Source organism: Heterodontus francisci, unplaced genomic scaffold (assembly GCF_036365525.1).
Source record: "Heterodontus francisci isolate sHetFra1 unplaced genomic scaffold, sHetFra1.hap1 HAP1_SCAFFOLD_769, whole genome shotgun sequence".
Lineage (NCBI taxonomy): Eukaryota > Metazoa > Chordata > Chondrichthyes > Heterodontiformes > Heterodontidae > Heterodontus > Heterodontus francisci.
In genome coordinates, this window is record NW_027142097.1 from 289,453 (window position 1) to 311,168 (window position 21,716).

Here is a 21,716-nt window from a genome sequence, read left to right on the forward strand (position 1 = left end):
GGGGGCTCCCCTGTTGGGACTGTGTTTCAACCAGGGGGCTCCCCTGTTGGGACTGTGTTTCAACCAGGGGGCTCCCCTGTTGGGACTGTGTTTCAACCAGGGGGCTCCCCTGTTGGGACTGTGTTTCAACCAGGGGGCTCCCCTGTTGGGACTGTGTTTCAACCAGGGGGCTCCCCTGTTGGGACTGTGTTTCAACCAGGGGGCTCCCCTGTTGGGACTGTGTTTCAACCAGGGGGCTCCCCTGTTGGGACTGTGTTTCAACCAGGGGGCTCCCCTGTTGGGACTGTGTTTCAACCAGGGGGCTCCCCTGTTGGGACTGTGTTTCAACCAGGGGGCTCCCCTGTTGGGACTGTGTTTCAACCAGGGGGCTCCCCTGTTGGGACTGTGTTTCAACCAGGGGGCTCCCCTGTTGGGACTGTGTTTCAACCAGGGGGCTCCCCTGTTGGGACTGTGTTTCACCAGGGGGCACCCCTGTTGGGACTGTGTTTCACGAGGGCCCCCCCCCCCCGTTGGGACTGTGTTTCACCAGGGGGCCCCCTGTTGGGACTGTGTTTCACCAGGGGGCCCCCTGTTGGGACTGTGTTTCACCAGGGGGCCCCCTGTTGGGACTGTGTTTCAACCAGGGGGCTCCCCTGTTGGGACTGTGTTTCACCAGGGGGCCCCCTGTTGGGACTGTGTTTCAACCAGGGGGCTCCCCTGTTGGGACTGTGTTTCAACCAGGGGGCTCCCCTGTTGGGACTGTGTTTCAACCAGGGGGCTCCCCTGTTGGGACTGTGTTTCACGAGGGCCCCCCCCCCCGTTGGGACTGTGTTTCACCAGGGGGCCCCCTGTTGGGACTGTGTTTCACCAGGGGGCCCCCTGTTGGGACTGTGTTTCACCAGGGGGCCCCCTGTTGGGACTGTGTTTCAACCAGGGGGCTCCCCTGTTGGGACTGTGTTTCACCAGGGGGCCCCCTGTTGGGACTGTGTTTCACGAGGGCCCCCCCCCCCCCGTTGGGACTGTGTTTCACCAGGGGGCCCCCTGTTGGGACTGTGTTTCACCAGGGGGCCCCCTGTTGGGACTGTGTTTCACCAGGGGGCCCCCTGTTGGGACTCTGTTTCACCAGAATTCATCTCCTTTTGAGTCGGGAAGAATCTGGGAAATGAGAGATGTTTCTGGAAAGATTGCATGATGTCCATCAAGCAGGCAGGGATCTGGACGCATCCTGACTATACACCACCCACATTGAATGACACTATCAACCTGTCACCGGCTTTGGCCCACCCCAATTCCCCAATTTCACTGAGGGATGATTTTCTTGGGCACTGCTGATCTCGGTGCTAATTTCCTCAGTTTGCTTGCGGGGGCCGAATGTAGATGGGATCACGGATATATTGCACATAACCTCCTGTCTCCTCATGTCATGGCTGTTTAACCACAGGCAGTGCACTCAGGATATCAGTGGCCAGCAGGGAAGAGTCCCCATCCAGTTCTCAATCTGAATAACCCCCATCTGTCACTCTGTGTTGCCAGGTCTGTAATGGGGCCGAGTACCTGAAGCTGCCAGTGGATGAGATGGTACAAGCTGTGAAGTTAATCGCCGGCCCAGGAAGAACAGAGAGTTCAGGTAACCCAGAGCGGTGGGTGGGGGGTGGTTGGTGAAGTGACGTTTCCTGGAGTGAAGTGGGGGGGGGGTGATCTGACATGGGGTTTTCCAGGGGGATGGGGATCAACGCAAGAGGATTCCTGGGGACTGGGGTGACACAGGGTTTCTGGAGAGGTGGGGGGTTGACATGGGGGTTTCCTGCAGTGCGGGGGGGACGCGGGAATTGTGGGTTTTAGCTTGGGGTGGGAGGGGGGGCACAGGGTTTCTGTGGGGGAACAGCACCAGGTTTCTGGGAAGTTGACAAATGGGGTTTCCCAGGGGGTTGCAGGCTGGGGGGTGGGAAGGAGACATGGGGTTTTCCCTGGGTTTGGAGGAGAGGGACATGGGGTTTCCCAGGGGTTGGAGGAGGGGGACATGGGGTTTCCCAGGGGTTGGAGGAGGGGGACATGGGGTTTCCCAGGAGTTGGAGGAGGGGAACATGGGGTTTCCCAGGAGTTGGAGGAGGGGGACATGGGGTTTCCCAGGGGTTGGAGGAGGGGGACATGGGGTTTCCCAGGGGTTGGAGGAGGGGGACATGGGGTTTCCCTGGGATCGGATGGGGAACACGGGATTTCCTAGGGTTGGGGGTGGACATGGGGTTTCCACGGGGGGTTTAAGGAAGTTGTATGTCTCCAAAAGGATCAAGAAATTTAATCCTGGAACAAAATGACAGCAGAAGGATTGTGTTTCCTATCACCAAACCAAGGTCCATGTCTGAAGGTATGCTTAAGATGGTGGGTATAGTTCCTACAGCAGAGAGTCACTGACTGTACTCAATGTTTCACACCCCACCAAAGGCACCTCCCATATCATGCATTTATTCCCCGTTAGGTGCTCTCTCTCCTGATTCCAGTCCCACTACACTTTTTATGACACTGGGATGTGTGATCTATGCTATTAGCGTCCACGCTACATCATGGGAGCTGTATAGAGCATAGAAAAATAGGAGCAGCAGTAGGCCATTCGGCCCCTCGAGCCTGCACCACCATTCAGTACGATCATGGCTGATCATCCAAACTCAGTACCCTGTTCCCGCTTTCTCCCCATACCCCTTGATCCCTTTAGCCCCAAGAACTATATCTAACTCTTTCTTGAATATATTTAATGATTTGGCCTCAACTGCTTTCTGTGCTAGAGAATTCCACAGGTTCACCACTCTCTGGGAGAAGAAATCCCTCCTCATCTCAGTCCTGAATGGCTTACCCCTTATCCTTAGTCTGTGATCCCCGGTCCTGGACTGCTCCGCCATTGGGAATATCCTTCCTGCATCTAGTCTGTCCAGTCCTGTTAGAATTTTGTAGGTTTCTGTGAGATTCCCTCTCATTCTTCGAAACTCTAGCGAATACAAGCCTAATCGACCCAATCTCTCTCCATACGTCAGTCTGCCATCCCAGGAGTCAGTCTGGTGAACCTTCGCTGCGCTCCCTCTATAGAAAGAACATCCTTCCTCAGATAAGGAGACCAAAACTGCACACACTATTCCAGATGTGGTCTCACCAAGGCCTTGTATAATTGCAACAAGACATCCTTGCTCCTGTACTCAAATCCTCTCGCCCTGAAGGCCAACATACCATTTGCCTTCTTAACTGCATGCTTACTTTCAGCGACTGGTGCACAAGGACACCCAGGTCTCGCTGCACCTCCCCCTTTCCCAACCTGTCGCCGTTCAGATAATCTGCCTTTCTGTTGTTGCCACCAAAGTGGATAACCTCACATTTATCCACATTATACTGCATCTGCCATGTATTTGCCCACTCACTCAACCTGTCCAAATCACACTGGAGCTTCTCTGCATCCTCCTCACAGCTCACACTCCCACCCAACTTTGTGTCGTCTGCAAACTTGGATATATTACATTTAATTCCCTCATCGATATCATTAATATATATTGTGAATAGAACACCAGGCTCTTGTCTGGTCTGTTAGCTGAGACCCAGACCTCAGCCTGGTCTGATGGCTGAGACCCAGGCCCCGGCCTGGTCTGATGGCTGAGACCCAGGCCCCGGCCTGGTCTGATGGCTGAGACCCAGGCCCCGGCCTGGTCTGATGGCTGAGACCCAGGCCCCGGCCTGGTCTGATGGCTGAGACCCAGGCCCCGGCCTGGTCTGATGGCTGAGACCCAGGCCCCGGCCTGGTCTGATGGCTGAGACCCAGGCCCCGGCCTGGTCTGATGGCTGAGACCCAGGCCCCGGCCTGGTCTGATGGCTGAGACCCAGGCCCCGGCCTGGTCTGATGGCTGAGACCCAGGCCCCGGCCTGGTCTGATGGCTGAGACCCAGGCCCCGGCCTGGTCTGTTAGCTGAGACCCAGGCCCCGGCCTGGTCTGTTAGCTGAGGCCCAGGCACCGGCCTGGTCTATCAGCTGAGGCCCAGGACCCGGCCTGGTCTGTTAGCTGATTTCGGTGGGGACACGGCAACTGACCTCAGTACGCCTGATGTGGAAATGGGAAATTTCAACCAGGGTTTCTTGCTTTGGCAGTTTCTGCCCAGTGACACCTGCAGAAGAATACTGGGGATTGAGATTGGTACGACGCAATCCTCAGTCAATGTGTCCTGAGAGGGAAGAGTAAATCAAATCAGAAAGGTAGAATGTTGAAAACCAGTTGAGGGAAATTGTTCCCACAGGGCAAGGAAATAAGGAGTAAACTGAGAATTGAGAAAGGACAACTTCACACAAAGTAGACATAGTTTGTCCCTATTTACCATATTAAAATGCCATTCTGAACCCTTCCAACAGATCTCCTCTATCTTCTCTGTTCTAATGAAAAGACACAGTTTCTCTCTCTCCTGATTAAATATAGCCTTTCATCCCTGGGATCAAAGTAAATTGCTTTGTATTCTCTCCAGTCCCCAGTGTATTCTTTGATCATGTATGGATAACCCACTGCTTCACTCTGAGTTCTGTTGTGCTAACACCTCAATAAATACATAGAAATACATTGAATTATACAATGCAGAAACAGACCATTTGGCCCAACTGATCAATGGCAGTGTTTATGCTCCATACAAGCATAAATTACCCATTTCCCCCAGTTTGGCCCTTTCTGACACATATTGAGTTACATATTGTACTGGCTGCAGACAGCACCCAAACCTCATTCACCATTTGTCACCAGTGCTGCTTGACTGTGTGAATTGCTGCACACTACAGCGGCAGTCTTCTGATTTTATTTCTGCGCCTTTGTGAGGTTCTTTCCCAATCCAGTGGTATAGTACCTCGACGCAAGTCTGAGCAGAGCACAGGACCAGGGGAGATTTAGGAACAGGAAAGGCCTTTGATTCCAACAAACACAGCCATCCGAGGGGACACGGAGCAATAGGTGAATGGAACTGAGAGAAAGAGCACAGGGCTATGGGTGAATAGCATCTTTCTATGCTGTGTAGGTCTGTGAGATCTCTAATTTGTCTTTCTAGTTGTGACTGGTCTGGTTAGTTCCAGTTGTCAGGCAGTAAGATGAAGTTTGTGTTGATATCTGCAGCCACAGAGAGTTGTGTTTCTGTGGTTCCGAGCAGAATCGTGAGAACCTCCACCTCAGTCTCACTGACATGAAAAGCAATCGCATGGAAAGAGCCACAATACCACATGAAAGGGCTGGGAATATCTGCACTGGCTGCTGCTCTCAGCCTCCTCAGCTCTGGTTCTCATCTGTTTGCACACTCCTGAACTTGCTGCTATCCACCAACCACTCACTGTGCTCTGAAAAAAAGCTGCCTTTGAGGGAGGAAGAAATATAGTTTTATCTCAGCCATGTTAAAAACAGAGGCCAACGCTCAGTTTATTTTTTTTCCCAATGTTGCCTTGGGCTCAATCCCATAATGTATGATGACGGGATTTACTGCTTTGTGAGCTCGAGCCAATTAAAAACCTCATTTCCACCAAAGATGATACTCAGTCTGCTGCAACTGTCCCTCTCTCTGCTGTAACTGTCCCTCTCTCTGCTGTAACTGTCCCTCTCTCTGCTGTAACTGTCCCTCTCTCTGCTGCAACTGTCCCTCTCTCTGCTGCAACTGTCCCTCTCTCTGCTGCAACTGTCCCTCTCTCTGCTGCAACTGTCCCTCTCTCTGCTGCAACTGTCCCTCTCTCTGCTGCAACTGTCCCTCTCTCTGCTGCAACTGTCCCTCTCTCTGCTGCAACTGTCCCTCTCTCTGCTGCAACTGTCCCTCTCTCTGCTGTAACTGTCCGTCTCTCTCTGCTGTAACTGTCCGTCTCTCTGCTGTAACTGTCCGTCTCTCTGCTGTAACTGTCCCTCTCTCTGCTGTAACTGTCCCTCTCTCTGCTGTAACTGTCCCTCTCTCTGCTGTAACTGCCCCTCTCTCTGCTGTAACTGCCCCTCTCTCTGCTGTAACTGCCCCTCTCTCTGCTGTAACTGCCCCTCTCTCTGCTGTAACTGCCCCTCTCTCTGCTGTAACTGCCCCTCTCTCTGCTGTAACTGTCCCTCTCTCTGCTGTAACTGTCCCTCTCTCTCTGCTGTAACTGTCCCTCTCTCTGCTGTAACTGTCCCTCTCTCTGCTGTAACTGTCCCTCTCTCTGCTGTAACTGTCCCTCTCTCTGCTGTAACTGTCCCTCTCTCTGCTGTAACTGTCCCTCTCTCTGCTGCAACTGTCCCCCTCTCTGCTGCAACTGTCCCCCTCTCTGCTGCAACTGTCCCCCTCTCTGCTGCAACTGTCCCCCTCTCTGCTGCAACTGTCCCCCTCTCTGCTGCAACTGTCCCTCTCTCTGATGTAACTGTCCCTCTCTCTGCTGTAACTGTCCCTCTCTCTGCTGTAACTGTCCCTCTCTCTGCTGTAACTGTCCCTCTCTCTCTGCTGTAACTGTCCCTCTCTCTGCTGTAACTGTCCCCCTCTCTGCTGCAACTGTCCCTCTCTCTGATGTAACTGTCCCTCTCTCTGATGTAACTGTCCCTCTCTCTGCTGTAACTGTCCCTCTCTCTGCTGTAACTGTCCCTCTCTCTGCTGTAACTGTCCCTCTCTCTGCTGTAACTGTCCCTCTCTCTGCTGTAACTGTCCGTCTCTCTCTGCTGTAACTGTCCCCCTCTCTGCTGCAACTGTCCCTTTCTCTGCTGTAACTGTCCCTCTCTCTGCTGTAACTGTCCCTCTCTCTGCTGTAACTGTCCCTCTCTCTGCTGTAACTGTCCCTCTCTCTGCTGTAACTGTCCCCCTCTCTGCCGTAACTGTCCCCCTCTCTGCCGTAACTGTCCCCCTCTCTGCCGCAACTGTCCCCCTCTCTGCCGCAACTGTCCCCCTCTCTGCCGCAACTGTCCCCCTCTCTGCCGCAACTGTCCCCCTCTCTGCCGCAACTGTCCCCCTCTCTGCCGCAACTGTCCCCCTCTCTGCCGCAACTGTCCCCCTCTCTGCCGCAACTGTCCCCCTCTCTGCCGCAACTGTCCCCCTCTCTGCCGCAACTGTCCCCTCTCTGCGCAACTGTCCCCTCTCTGCCGCAACTGTCCCCCTCTCTGCCGCAACTGTCCCCCTCTCTGCCGCAACTGTCCCCCTCTCTGCCGCAACTGTCCCCCTCTCTGCCGCAACTGTCCCCCTCTCTGCCGCAACTGTCCCCCTCTCTGCCGCAACTGTCCCCCTCTCTGCCGCAACTGTCCCCCTCCCTGCCGCAACTGTCCCCCCTCCCTGCCGCAACTGTCCCCCTCCCTGCCGCAACTGTCCCCCTCCCTGCCGCAACTGTCCCCCTCCCTGCCGCAACTGTCCCCCTCCCTGCCGCAACTGTCCCCCTCCCTGCCGCAACTGTCCCCCTCCCTGCCGCAACTGTCCCCCTCCCTGCCGCAACTGTCCCCCTCTCTGCCGCAACTGTCCCCCTCTCTGCCGCAACTGTCCCCCTCTCTGCCGCAACTGTCCCCCTCTCTGCCGCAACTGTCCCCCTCTCTGCCGCAACTGTCCCCCTCTCTGCCGCAACTGTCCCCCTCTCTGCCGCAACTGTCCCCCTCTCTGCCGCAACTGTCCCCCTCTCTGCCGCAACTGTCCCCCTCTCTGCCGCAACTGTCCCCCTCTCTGCCGCAACTGTCCCCCTCTCTGCCGCAACTGTCCCCCTCTCTGCCGCAACTGTCCCCCTCTCTGCCGCAACTGTCCCCCTCTCTGCCGCAACTGTCCCCCTCTCTGCCGCAACTGTCCCCCTCTCTGCCGCAACTGTCCCCCTCTCTGCCGCAACTGTCCCCCTCTCTGCCGCAACTGTCCCCCTCTCTGCCGCAACTGTCCCCCTCTCTGCCGCAACTGTCCCCCTCTCTGCCGCAACTGTCCCCCTCTCTGCCGCAACTGTCCCTCTCTCTGCCGCAACTGTCCCTCTCTCTGCCGCAACTGTCCCTCTCTCTGCCGCAACTGTCCCTCTCTCTGCCGCAACTGTCCCTCTCTCTGCCGCAACTGTCCCCCTCTCTGCCGCAACTGTCCCCCTCTCTGCCGCAACTGTCCCCCTCTCTGCCGCAACTGTCCCCCTCTCTGCCGCAACTGTCCCCCTCTCTGCCGCAACTGTCCCCCTCTCTGCCGCAACTGTCCCCCTCTCTGCCGCAACTGTCCCCCTCTCTGCCGCAACTGTCCCCCTCTCTGCCGCAACTGTCCCCCTCTCTGCCGCAACTGTCCCCCTCTCTGCCGCAACTGTCCCCCTCTCTGCCGCAAATCCCCCTCTCTCTGCCTCAACTCCCCCTCTCTCTGTTGTAACTGTCCTTCTCTCTGCCGCAACTGTCCTTCTCTCTGCCGCAACTGTCCTTCTCTCTGCCGCAACTGTCCCTCTCTCTGCCGCAAATCCCCCTCTCTCTGCCTCAACTCCCCCTCTCTCTGTTGTAACTGTCCCTCTCTCTCTGCTGTAACTGCCCCCCTCTCTCTGTTGTAACTGCCCCCCTCTCTCTGCTGTAATTGCCCCCTCTCTGCTGTAACTGCCCCTCTCTCTGCTGCAACTGCCCCTCTCTCTGCTGCAACTGCCCCTCTCTCTGCTGCAACTGCCCCTCTCTCTTCTGCAACTGCCCCTCTCTCTGCTGCAACTGCCCCTCTCTCTGCTGCAACTGCCCCTCTCTCTGCTGCAACTGCCCCTCTCTCTGCTGCAACTGCCCCTCTCTCTGCTGCAACTGCCTCTCCTGCCCCTGTCTCTGCTGTAACTGCCCCTCTCTCTAATCAAACTGCCCCTCTCTCCTGTAACTGCTGCAACTGCCTCCCTCTCTCTGCTGTAACTGCCTCCCTCTCTCTGCTGTAACTGCCTCCCTCTCTCTGCTGTAACTGCCTCCCTCTCTCTGCTGTAACTGCCCCCCTCTCTCTGCTGTAACTGCCCCCCTCTCTCTGCTGTAACTGACCCCCTCTCTCTGCTGTAACTGCCCCCCTCTCTCTGCTGTAAATGCCCCCCTCTCTCTGCTGTAACTGCCCCCCTCTCTCTGTTGTAACTCCCCCTCTCTCTGCTGTAATTGCCCCCTCTCTACTGTAACTGCCCCTCTCTCTGCTGTAACTGTCCTTCTCTCTGCTGTAACTGTCCTTCTCTCTGCTGTAACTTTCCCGCTCTCTCTGCTGTAACTGTCCCTTTTTCTGCTGTAACTGTCCCTTTTTCTGCTGTAACTGCCTCTCTCTGTTGTAACTACCTCTTTCTGTTGTAACTACCTCTTTCTGTTGTAACTGCCTCTCTCTGTTGTAACTGCCTTTCTTTCTGCTGTATCTGCCCCTCTCCCTGCTGAAACTGTCTCTCTCTGCTGTAACTGCCCCACTCTCCGCTGTAATTGCCCCTCTCTCTGCTGTAACTGCCTCTACTGCCTCTCTCTCTGCAGCAACTGCCCCTCTCTCTACAGCAACTGCCCCTCTCTCTACAGCAACTGCCCCTCTCTCTACAGCAACTGCCCCTCTCTCTACAGCAACTGCCCCTCTCTCTGCAGCAACTGCCCCTCTCTCTGCAGCAACTGCCCCTCTCTCTGCAGCAACTGCCCCTCTCTCTGCAGCAACTGCCCCTCTCTCTGCAGCAACTGCCCCTCTCTCTGCAGCAACTGCCCCTCTCTCTGCTGTAACTGTCCCTCTCTCTGCTGCAACTGCCCTTCTCTCTGCTGTAACTGCCCTTCTCTCTGCTGTAACTGCCCTTCTCTCTGCTGTAACTGCCCTTCTCTCTGCTGTAACTGCCCTTCTCTCTGCTGTAACTGCCCTTCTCTCTGCTGTAACTGCCCTTCTCTCTGCTGTAACTGCCCTTCTCTCTGCTGTAACTGCCCTTCTCTCTGCTGTAACTGCCCTTCTCTCTGCTGTAACTGCCCTTCTCTCAGCTGTAACTGCTCTTCTCTCTGCTGTAACTGCCCTTCTCTCTGCTGTAACTGCCCTTCTCTCTGCTGTAACTGCCCTTCTCTCTGCTGTAACTGCCCTTCTCTCTGCTGTAACTGCCCTTCTCTCTGCTGTAACTGCCCTTCTCTCTGCTGTAACTGCCCTTCTCTCTGCTGTAACTCCCCTTCTCTCTGCTGTAACTGCCCTTCTCTCTGCTGTAACAGCCCTTCTCTCTGCTGTAACAGCCCTTCTCTCTGCTGTAACAGCCCTTCTCTCTGCTGTAACAGCCCTTCTCTCTGCTGTAACAGCCCTTCTCTCTCCTGTAACAGCCCTTCTCTCTCCTGTAACAGCCCTTCTCTCTCCTGTAACAGCCCTTCTCTCTCCTGTAACAGCCCTTCTCTCTCCTGTAACCCCCCTTCTCTCTCCTGTAACCCCCCTTCTCTCTCCTGTAACTGCCCCTCTCCTGTAACTGCCCCTCTCCGCTGTAACTGCCTCTCCTGCCCCTCTCTCTGCTGCAACTGCCCCTCTCTTTGCTGTAACCGCCCCCTCTCTTTGCTGTAACCGCCCCCTCTCTCTGCTGTAACCGCCCCTCTCTCTGCCTTTTCTGCCCCTCTCTCTGCTGCAACTGCCCCTGTCTGTGCTGTAACTGCCTCTCCTGCCCCTCTCCCTGCTAAAACTGCCCCTCTCCCTGCTAAAACTGCCCCTCTCCCTGCTAAAACTGCCCCTCTCTAATGTAACTGCCCCTCTCTAATGTAACTGCCCCTCTCTGGTGTAACTGTCTCTCTCTAGTATAACTACCTCTCTTTCTGCTGTAACTGTCCCTCTCTCTGCTGTAACTGCCCCTCTCTCTGCTGTAACTGCCCCTCTCTCTGCTGTAACTGCCCCCTCTCTCTGCTGTAACTGCCCCCTCTCTCTGCTGTAAGTGCCCCTCTCTCTGCTGTAAGTGCCCCTCTCTCTGCTGTAAGTGCCCCTCTCTCTGCTGTAAGTGCCCCTCTCTCTGCTGTAAGTGCCCCTCTCTCTGCTGTAAGTGCCCCTCTCTCTGCTGTAAGTGCCCCTCTCTCTGCTGTAAGTGCCCCTCTCTCTGCTGTAAGTGCCCCTCTCTCTGCTGTAAGTGCCCCTCTCTCTGCTGTAAGTGCCCCTCTCTCTGCTGTAAGTGCCCCTCTCTCTGCTGTAAGTGCCCCTCTCTCTGCTGTAACTGTCCCTCTCTCTGCTGTAGCTGTCCCTCTCTCTGCTGTAACTGCCCCTCTCTCTGCTGTAACTGCCCCCTCTCTCTGCTGTAACTGCCCCCTCTCTCTGCTGTAACTGCCCCTCTCTCTGCTGTAACTGCCTCTCCTGCCCCTCTCCCTGCTAAAACTGCCCCTCTCTAGTGTAACTGCCCCTCTCTAATGTAACTGCCCCTCTCTAATGTAACTGCCCCTCTCTGGTGTAACTGCCCCTCTCTAGTATAACTGCCCCTCTCTCTGCTGTAACTGCCCCTCTCTCTGCTGTAACTGCCCCTCTCTCTGCTGTAACTGCCTCTCTCTGCTGTAACTGCCCCTCTCTCTGCTGTAACTGCCCCTCTCTCTGCTGTAACTGCCCCTCTCTCTGCTGTAACTGCCTCTCTCTGCTGTAACTGCCTCTCTCTGTTGTAACTGCCCCTCTCTCTGCTGTAACTGCCCCTCTCTCTGCTGTAACTGCCCCTCTATCTGCTGTAACTGCCCCTCTCTCTGCTGTAACTGCCCCTCTCTCTGCTGTAACTGCCCCTCTCTCTGCTGTAACTGCCCCTCTCTCTGCTGTAACTGCCCCTCTCTCTGCTGTAACTGCCTCTCTCTACTGTAACTGCCCCTCTCTCTGCTATAACGGCCTCTCCTGCCCCTCTACTGTAACCTGCTCTATCTAGTGTAGCTGCCTCTCTGTCTGCTGTAATTGCCCCTCTCTCTGCTGTTACTGCCCTCTCTCTCTGCCTCTCCTGCCCCCTTCTCTCTGCTGTAACTGCCCCAGTCTAGTGTAACTGCCTCTCTCCCTGCTGTTACTTTTTTTTAATTTATTCATTCATGTGATGTGGGCATCGCTTGCACTCTCTCCAGTGCCTTCACATCTTCCCTAAAGTGTGGCACCCAGAACTGGACATAATACTCCAGTTGAGCCAAACTAGTGTTTTATACAAGTTTAGCATAACTTCCTTGCTTTTGTACTCTCTGACTCTACTAATGAAGCCGAGGATGCTGTATGCTCTATTAACCGCTCTCTCAACATGCCCTATCACCTTCAATGATTTATGTACATATATACCCAGGTCCATGTGCTCCTTCGTGCCCCCCCCCCCCCCCCCCCCACCACCACCTTTCGAATTGTACCCTTCGTTTTATATTGTCTCTCTGCATTCTGTCTGCCAAAATGAATCACTTCAATGCATTAAATTTCATCTGTCACTTGTCCACCGATTCAAGGTCCTTTTAAATTTCTACACTATCCTCCTCACAGTTCACAATGTTTCCAAGTTTCATATCATCTGCAGATTTTGAAATTGTGCCCTGTACACCATGGTCATTATCAGGAAGAGCAAGAGTCCTAACACCAACCCTTGGGTAACTCCACTACAAACCTTCCTCCAGTCTGCAAAATATCCATTGACCACTACTCTTTGTTTCCTGTCACTCAGCCAATTTCATATCCATGTTGCTACCGTTCCTTTTATTCCATGAGCTATAACTTTGCTCACAAGTCTGTTGTGCAGCACTGTATCAAATGCTTTTTGGAACCAAATCAGCATTACCCTGGTGAACCTGCTCTGTTACCTCATTAAAAAACTCCAGCAAGTTAGTTAAACATGATTTGCCCTTCACAAATTCATGCTGGCTTTCCCTAATTAACCCTCATTTCCCTAATTGACTATTAATTTTGTCCCGAATTATCATTTCTAGAAGCTTACCCACACCAAGTTAAACTGACTGGCGTGTAGTTGTTGGGCTTATCTTTGAACACTTTTTTGAACAAAAGTGTAACATTTGCAAATCTCCATTCCTCTGGTTCCACCCCTGAATCTAAGGAAGAATGGAAAATTATGGGCTATGCCTCTGCAATTTCAACGCTCACTTCCCTCAGTCATCCTTGGATGTATCTTATCCGGTCCTGGTGCCTTATCAACTTTAAGTACAGTTTGCATATCCAAGATCTCCTCCTTATCAATTTTAAACCCTTAAAGTGTCTGAATTACCTCCTCTTTCACCATGACCTGTGCAGCAGCATCTTCCTTAGTAAGCCAGATGCAAAGTATTCATTTAATATCTCAGCCATGCCCCCTGCCTCCATGTGTAAATCCCCTTTTTGGCCCTTAATCGACCCCACTCCTCCTTTTACCGCCCTTTTACTATTTATATGCCTATAGAAGCCTTTTGCATTCCCTTTTGTATTCGCTGCCGTCTCTCTTTGCTTTTATTTGCTCTTTCACTTTCCCTCTGAACCTTCTATATTCAGCCGGTTCTCAATTGTATTATCCACCTGTCATCTGTCAAGAGCACACTTTTTCTTCTTCTTAATCTCCATCTCTTTCGTCATCCAGGGAGCTTTCCCCTTTGTGGGAATATACCTTGACTGTGCCCAAAATATCTCATTAAAGGCAGCCCATTGTTCAGTTACCGTTTTACCTGCCAACCTTTGATTATCTGGGCCAGATCCATTCTTACCCCATTGAAGTTGGCTTTCCCCCAGTTAATTATTCTTACTCTGGATTGTTCCTTGTTCTTTTCCATAGTCAGCCTAAACCTTATGATACTGTCCCCTAATTGTTCCCTCACTGACACTTGATCTACTTGGCCCGCCTCATTCCCAAGAACCAGGTCTACCAGTGCCTCCTTTCTCATTGGACTGGAAGCATACTGCTGTAGAAAATTCTCCTGAACCCACTCTAGGAACTCATGCCCTTCTCTGCCCTTTACACTACTCGTATCACTGTTGATATTCGGATAATTAAGGACCCCATTATAACTACTCTATTATTCCTGCACCTTTCTGTAATTTCCTTGCAAATTTGTCCCTCTATATCTTTCTCGTTAGTTGGTGGCCTATTGACTGCACCGAGCAATGTAATTGCACATTTTTGTTCCTCAGCCCTAGCCAAATAGATTCTGTCCTTGACCCCTCTGGGACATCTCCAGTACTGCAGTGTTCCCCTTAATCAGTACTGCCACCCCTCCCACTTTCCTATCTTCCCTGAGTATCCAAGAATATTTAGCACCCAGTCCTGCCCTTCTTTGAGTCAGGTCTCTGTTTTGCCACAACATCATACTTCGATGTGGCTATCTGCGCCTGCAACTCACCAACCTTATTTACCTACTCTGCACATTCACATACATGCAAAGTAACTCTAATTTAGACTTTATTACTTTCCCTCTTACTCTGACCCCACCTATTACTTTACTATTTCCTACTCTAGCATAATCTGTCTCTCCGAATTCTCTATGCACCATGGTGCTCCTCTCTTCTATTATCTCCTGGTTCCCACACCCCTGCCAAGTTAGTTTAAAACCTTTCCAATAGCACTAAGAAATCACCCCACAAGAAAATTTGTCCCAGCTCTGTCTAGGTGCAGCCTGACAGGTATTCAGTTCTGAATACTGAGGAAAGTGGTGGTTCATCTGGGGAGTGCAGCCAGAGCCAAGGCCATGGCACCACGGGTGGCTCAGCTGCACAGGGAGCACAAGGAAGACTGGAAGAGCGATAGTGATAGGAGATTCAACATGCAACCTCCTCCAGGACTGGGTCCAGTATCCCAAGAATCTAAAGCCCTCCCTCCTGCACCATCTTTCCAGCCACGTATTCATCTGCTGTATCCTCCTATTTCTATACTCACTTTCACATGGTACCGGGAGTAATCTGAAGATTACTACTTTTGAGATCCTGCTTGCTAATTTAATACCTAACTCCCTAAACTCTGACTGAAGATCCATATACCTCTTCCTACCTATGTCGTTGGTACCAATGTGGACCATGACGCTAACTGTTCACCCTCCCCCCTCGGGGTGCTCTGCAGCCGTTCAGTGACATCCTTGACCCTGGCACCAGGGAGGCAACACACCATCCTGGACTCATGTCTGCGGCCACAGAAACGCCTGTTGAATCTCCTATCACTATCGCTCTTCCAGTCTTCCTTGTGCTCCCTGTGTAGCTGAGCCACCCGTGGTGCCATGGCCTCAGCTCTGGCTGCACTCCCCAGATGAACCATCACTTCCCTCAGTATTCAGAACTGAATACCTGTCGGGGAGTGAGATGCACTCAGGGGACACCTGCATTACCTTTTTGACTGCCTGATGGTCACTCACTCCCTCTCTGCCTGCATACTCTTAAGCTGAGGGTTGCCTACATCTATAAAAGTGCTATCCACTCTCAAGCTCACGGATGCAGTGCCAGCTGTTGCTCAAGTTCCAAAACCCAGAGCATGAGCTGCTGCAACTGATGACATTTTCTGCACACATGGTTATCCAGGACATGTCATGTCCATGCTGGCTCTCTGCAAGAGCAACTCAGCTAGCCCCACTCCCCTACCCTTTCCCCGTAGCTCTGCAAATCTTTTCTCTTCAGAAAAAAAAGCTTTTTCTCATGTCCCCTTTGGTTCTTTTGCCATTCACCTTAAATCAATGTCCTCTATTTCTCATCTTTCCGTCAATGAGAATGGCACTTTCGATATGTCTTCCTTTTTCCTCAAGTGAGGATTCTCCTCCTCGGCCATGTCTGTACCATTTTCTGCACCTCTTCTCTCACCCCTTCCCCTCCCTCCCAAAACCATGATAAGGTTCCCCTTGTCCTTACCTTTCACTCCACCAGCCTCCATATTCAATTGATCATCCTCCGCCAATTCCGCCACCTCCAGCGTGATGCCACCACCAAACACATCTTCCCCCTCCCTCCCCTTTCAGCATTCCAAAAGGACCGTTTCCTCCTTCTCAGTCACCACCAACACCTCCCCTTTCTAAGGCACCTTCCACGCAAGCACATGAGGTGCGACACCTGCCCTTTTATCTCCTCTCTTCCCACCGCCCAAAGCCTCAAAAACTCCTTCCTGGTGAAACAGCAATTTACGTATACTTCTTTCAGTTTAGTACATTGTGTTCGCTGCTCATAATGTGGTCTCTTCTACTCTGGGAAGACCAAACACAGATTGGGTAACCGCTTTGTGGAACTCCACCAGTCAGTCTGCGAGCATGACCCCAAGCTTCTGATCGCCTGTCATTTTAATTCTGCACCTTGCTCCCACACTGACCTTTCTGTCCTCGACCTCCTGCAGTGTTCTGTGAAGCTCAACGTAACCTCAAGGAACAGAGCCTCATCTTTTGATTAGGAACTTTACAGCCTTCTGGACTCAACATTTGAGTTCAAAAATTTCAGTCCGTAATCTCTGCCCCCTTTTTGTTTCCTTTTTCTTTGCAGGTTTTGGTTTTACTCTTGTTTTTCTATTGTTTTTGCTTTCGGGCAGCAGCTGTTCATCATTCTGCTATTCACATCTTCTCCAGACACATCTTTGGTTCTTTTATTTGTTCCAGTACCTCTCCCTGCACCAACTCTTTTGTCATTTAATCTTTCCTGTCTTCCACCCGATCACGGACATTCCCTTTTGTTCTTTTTCTACACTTCCCGCTTTCACTTGCTTAAAACCTATTACGTTGCAAACTTTTCCCAGTTCTGATGAAACATCATTGACCTAAAACGTTAACTCTGTTTCTCTCTCCATAGATGCTACCAGACTGCTGAGTATTTCCAGCACTTTGTCTGGAATTTTGCTTCAGTTAGAGTTAGTGCCTCTGGAAATGTACCAACTGTACCCCAGTGAGAGTCAGTGTCTGTGGAAATGTGCCCCAGTGACAGTCAGTGCCTGTGGAACTGTACCCCAGTGCGAGTCAGTGCTTGTGGAACTATATCCCAGTGAGAGTCACTGTCTGTGGAACTGTACCCCAGTGAGAGTCACTGTCTGTGGAACTGTACCCCAGTGAGAGTAACTGTCTGTGGAACTGTACCCCAGTGAAAGTCACTGTCTGTGGAACTGTATCCCAGTGAGAGTCAGTGCCTGTGGAACTGTGCCCCAGTGAGAGTCAGTCCCTATGGAACTGTACCCCAGAGAGAGTCAGTGTCTGTGGAACTGTGCCCCAGTGAGAGTCAGTGTCTGTGGAACTGTGCCCCAGTGAGAGTCAGTGTCTGTGGAACTGTACCCCAGTGCGAGTCAGTGTCTGTGGAACTGTACCCCAGTGCGAGTCAGTGTCTGTGGAACTGTACCCCAGTGAGAGTCAGTGCCTGTGGAACTGTGCCCCAGTGAGAGTCAGTGCCTGTGGAACTGTGCCCCAGTGAGAGTCAGTGCCTGTGGAACTGTGCCCCAGTGAGAGTCAGTGCCTGTGGAACTGTGCCCCAGTGAGAGTCAGTGCCTGTGGAACTGTGCCCCAGTGAGAGTCAGTGCCTGTGGAACTGTCCCCCAGTGAGAGTCACTGTCTGTGGAACTGTCCCCCAGTGAGAGTCACTGTCTGTGGAACTGTACCCCAGTGAAAGTCACTGTCTGTGGAACTGTACCCCAGTGAAAGTCACTGTCTGTGGAACTGTACCCCAGTGAGAGTCACTGTCTGTGGAACTGTACCCCAGTGAGAGTCACTGTCTGTGGAACTGTGCTCCAGTGAGAGTCAGTGCCTGTGGAACTGTGCCCCAGTGAGAGTCAGTGCCTGTGGAACTGTGCCCCAGTGAGAGTCAGTGCCTGTGGAACTGTGCCCCAGTGAGAGTCAGTGCCTGTGGAACTGTGCCCCAGTGAGAGTCAGTGCCTGTGGAACTGTGCCCCAGTGAGAGTCAGTGCCTGTGGAACTGTACCCCAGAGAGAGTCAGTGTCTGTGGAACTGTGCCCCAGTGAGAGTCAGTGTCTGTGGAACTGTACTCCAGTGAGAGTCAGTGTCTGTGGAACATATCCCAGTGAGAGTCAGTGCCTGTGGAACTGTGCCCCAGTGAGAGTCAGTCCCTATGGAACTGTACCCCAGAGAGAGTCAGTGTCTGTGGAATTGTACCCCAGTGCGAGTCAGTGCTTGTGGAACTGTACTCCAGTGAGCGTAACTGTCTGTGGAACTGTACCCGAGTGAGAGTCAGTGTCTGTGGAACTGTACTCCAGTGAGAGTCAGTGCATGTGGAACTGTACCTCAGTGAGCGTCAGTGCCTGTGGAACATTACCCCAGTGTGTGTCAGTGCCTGTGGAACTGTATCCCAATGAGTTTCAGTGCCTGTGGAACTGTACCTCAGTGAGAGTCAGTGCCTGTGGAACTGTACCCCAGTGAGAGTCAGTGCCTGTGGAACTGTACCCCAGTGAGGGTCAGTGTTGTTGGAACTTTACCCCAGTGAGGGCCAGTGTTGTTGGTACTGTACCCCAGTGCGTGTCAATGCCTGTGGAACTTTAGCCCAGTAAGAGTCAGTGCCTGTGGAACTGTACCCCAGTGAGGGTATGTGTCTGTAGAACTGTATCCCAGTGAGGGTCAGTGTTGTTGGAACTGTACCCCGATAAGAGTCAGTGCCTGTGGAACTGTACCCCAGTGAGAGTCAGTGTCTATGGAACTGTACCCCAGTGAGGGTCAATGTCTGTGGAACTGTATCCCAGTGAGAGTCAGTGCCTGTGGAACTGTACCCCAGTGAGGGTCAGTGTCTGTGGAACTGTACCCCAGTGAGGGTCAGTGTCTGTGGAACTGTATCCCAGTGAGAGTCAGTGCCTGTGGAACTGTACCCCAGTGAGAGTCAGTGTCTGTGGAACTGTACCCCAGTGAGAGTGCAGGTGAGTTCCTTTGAAACGGTCCTGCAGTGGTCGTCAGTCCCATTGGACAGATCACTGGACACATCAGCACAGAGTGCAGTAGCAGTAAAGAGAGCCAATAAGACCCTGCACGACATAGGCCTCGGGTTTGAGCCCAGATCTCAGCAAGTTACTGAGTTTGTACAGAGTGCAGGTGCCGCCCCTCCTCTTGGACTGCATCCAATTCTGGGCCCTTACTTATAAGAACATCCAGCGAGTGTCACCTGAGGGCAACTAAGCAGACAGTTAGAGTTATTGGGAGGGGCTGGAAAAATTGAGAATGTTTACACAGCTGAGGAGTGTGTTCAGGAGATGATCCTCTAGAAGGAGTCAGAATCCTATACAGTACAGAGACACATTAACATCAACATTTTTCTTAGAATCACAGATACCACCAGAGGACACAGGCACGTATTCAGGAGATGGAAACTGAATAGATTGTGTAGATTTAACGACTTAAACGGAGGCTGATGAATATGTGGTCAGTTCAGGCTCTCGTTCAGAACTTAATCCATCAGCAGATTGAAGAGAAAGGGGTATGAAGAGGATTATAGGATGTATTTTCTAGACAGCAGCACTGGCCAGATCGCCTACAGTGCTGTTTTCCTGGTACTTTCCCTGTATTTTCTCTAATTTCTTTATTTCTCCTTCTCTCATCTCAGACTACCTGTGGGGTTTGTCTGGATGTCTTGTACTCTTAACAGGGGCCTTGCATGGCCGCCGTGCATGCTGGGGTAGCGCACCGCCATTGTTTGTTCTTGCACACTGTAGTCAGAGAAACATTGTAGATCCCCAGCACGATGTGACAATACTGACAGAAGTGTAGTTAATAGAGAAGTTATTAACAGGAGGCTCTACTGTGTTTATGAGGGGCTGCTGTTCTTCAGTGTCGGAGACTGGCATGGGAAGGAACATTGTGTACTGACTGTACTCGTCTGCTGCATTCTCTCACCACCCTGTAAAACCACAAAAATTTCACAGGCACTTCCACTAATAGTAAAGGTGTGTCATTTTGCACAGAGCATTCCTTTAAGTCGAGTTCATATTACGTGAGCAGGAACCTCTCCAAATTCCTGGATAGATACATGTGTCAGAGTTGCTCCCAAACTCGTCCCTCATGCTTTACCTTCTAATTCTAGTGAGCTGCATTGAATCATAAATAGGAGCATTGGTCTCTGCACTCTCTGGAGCATCTGCTGTATGTTGTGCATGTTTCTCTCTGTGCCCCTACACCTCATTCAGACACATTACAGAACACTCCTTGTGAAACCCTTGAAAACCCCCCACTTCCGGATCCTATCTACCTATAGCTGCAGGCATGGACTGCTAGTCTCACCAGCAGCTCCTTTTATTTCCCCACCTTTCTCTGCCCAACTTTTCACTTGTGCCGGGCTGTAGTGCCAGTTGTTAGTAATCCTCCTTGCTTCAGTCAAATATGCATCGTCAGACTATTCTAACATAAGGGACATCACCACAGGGCCACGCCTGCTCTTCTCTGACCTCGCACTCCTGCACTTTCCAGGGAAGATGACCTGGGATAAGAGCACAGGCTGGTTTTCTCCTCTTCAATCTGAGAAATGTGCCCCTGCACATCAAGGGGGAAGACAGGAACAGGTAACAGGATAACAGGACCAAAATTATCTCCACTTGTATCTTAAGTGTAGTTCAAAAGTTGTATAAAGTAAGAAGTGTCTGCTAACACACAGAGAGGTTGTGAAAAGCATGCAGCAAAAGTAAGAAATTTGGTGAGAGTGGGAACTTTGTGCAGAGGGGGAAGGAGGTGCTACTTTTTTGGCTCCAATACGTGTATTCTTTTGTGTAGGTGTGAGGGAATAAGATTTTAAACTTTTGTCCAGTGTTTAATGCTTAGTGCAAGTTAGTGGATAGAAAAATAAAACAATACAACACACTGTAAAGTAGAAATAAAGAATTTAAATAATCTAGACTAAGATATGACAGGGCAGGTTGTGTGTCTGGACTGCAGTGTGCGGGAGTTTGTGGTCAATGAGACTGTGCCAAACGAACACATCTCCAGTAGATGTCTCCGTCCTGAATCTCTCCAGCTCAGAGTCATGGAGCTGGAGTGCAGTTTTGGAGACACCACAACACGTGAGGGAAGGTAATCAGTACCTGAACAGTTTGCTCCAGATTTCAGCCACAAGTCCTAGAGAGGAGCAGGTTCAGTCTGGGGTTGGTGTGACCGATAGCGTATGGAATAAGGGGAACCCAGGTGAGATAGAGAACGAGGATTGCAGAAACTGTACCTGCTGAATAGAACATAAGAACAATAGCATGGATCCTGGCAAATGGAAAAGATACAAAGAATAGCAAAGGGTGGCAAAACAGCCTGTAAGAGCTAATTCAAGAAAGACTATGAAAAGAAACTTGAAGGAGTTATCAAAATCAGCACAATTTTTGTTTACAATTACATTGGGAAAAAGAGGGTGGTCAGGAGGAACATGGGCCCCTTGAAAACCGGTAATAGTGGTATAATCAATGAAACTAAGGAAATGGTGGACATGCTGAGTAATTGCTTTGTGTCCATATCGACAGTCGAGGAAGAGGTCAGCATGCCAGACATCTCAAGGAAGTAAATATTGAATCAGGGTCAGGGACTCAGCAAAATTAACAAAAGTAAAACAACAGAAATGAAGAAAATAATAGTGCTAAAGAGTGTCAAATCCTCAGTACCAGATGGTTTCCATCCCAGGGTTTTAAAGGCAGTAGGTGAGAACATTGCAGATGCCCTAACTCTTCTCTCAATTAAGGAACCATTCCTTTAGATTGGAAAATTGTGCATGTCATTCTGCACTACAAGAAAGGGGAGATAGAGAAGCCAGGGAATTATAGACCAGTTAAGTTAATAGCCTAGGTACTCTCTACCCCCATTGAGGAACTGTGCCCACCCTGAGGTATTCTCTCCCCTCTTTGAGGGACTGTGCCCACCCTGGGGTATTCTCTCCCCTCAATGAGGGACTGTGCCCACTCAGCCTGGGTATTCTCTCCCCTCTTTGAGGGACTGTGCCCACCCTGGGGTATTCTCTACCCCATTGAGGGACTGTGCCCACCCTGGGGTATTCTCTCCCATC

At 51.7% G+C, this 21,716-nt stretch overlaps 1 protein-coding gene across 1 annotated transcript in view; it reads left to right on the plus strand.

Annotated features, from left to right (window-relative positions):
* Window positions 1–21,716, plus strand: part of LOC137366520 (exonuclease mut-7 homolog) — a 282,638-nt gene that overhangs the window by 258,056 nt on the left and 2,866 nt on the right. Inside the window, exon 11 of the mRNA XM_068028316.1 lies at window positions 1,513–1,606. Within this exon, the coding sequence (XP_067884417.1) occupies window positions 1,513–1,606 (94 nt within the window). The remainder of the gene's footprint in view (window positions 1–1,512; window positions 1,607–21,716) is intronic.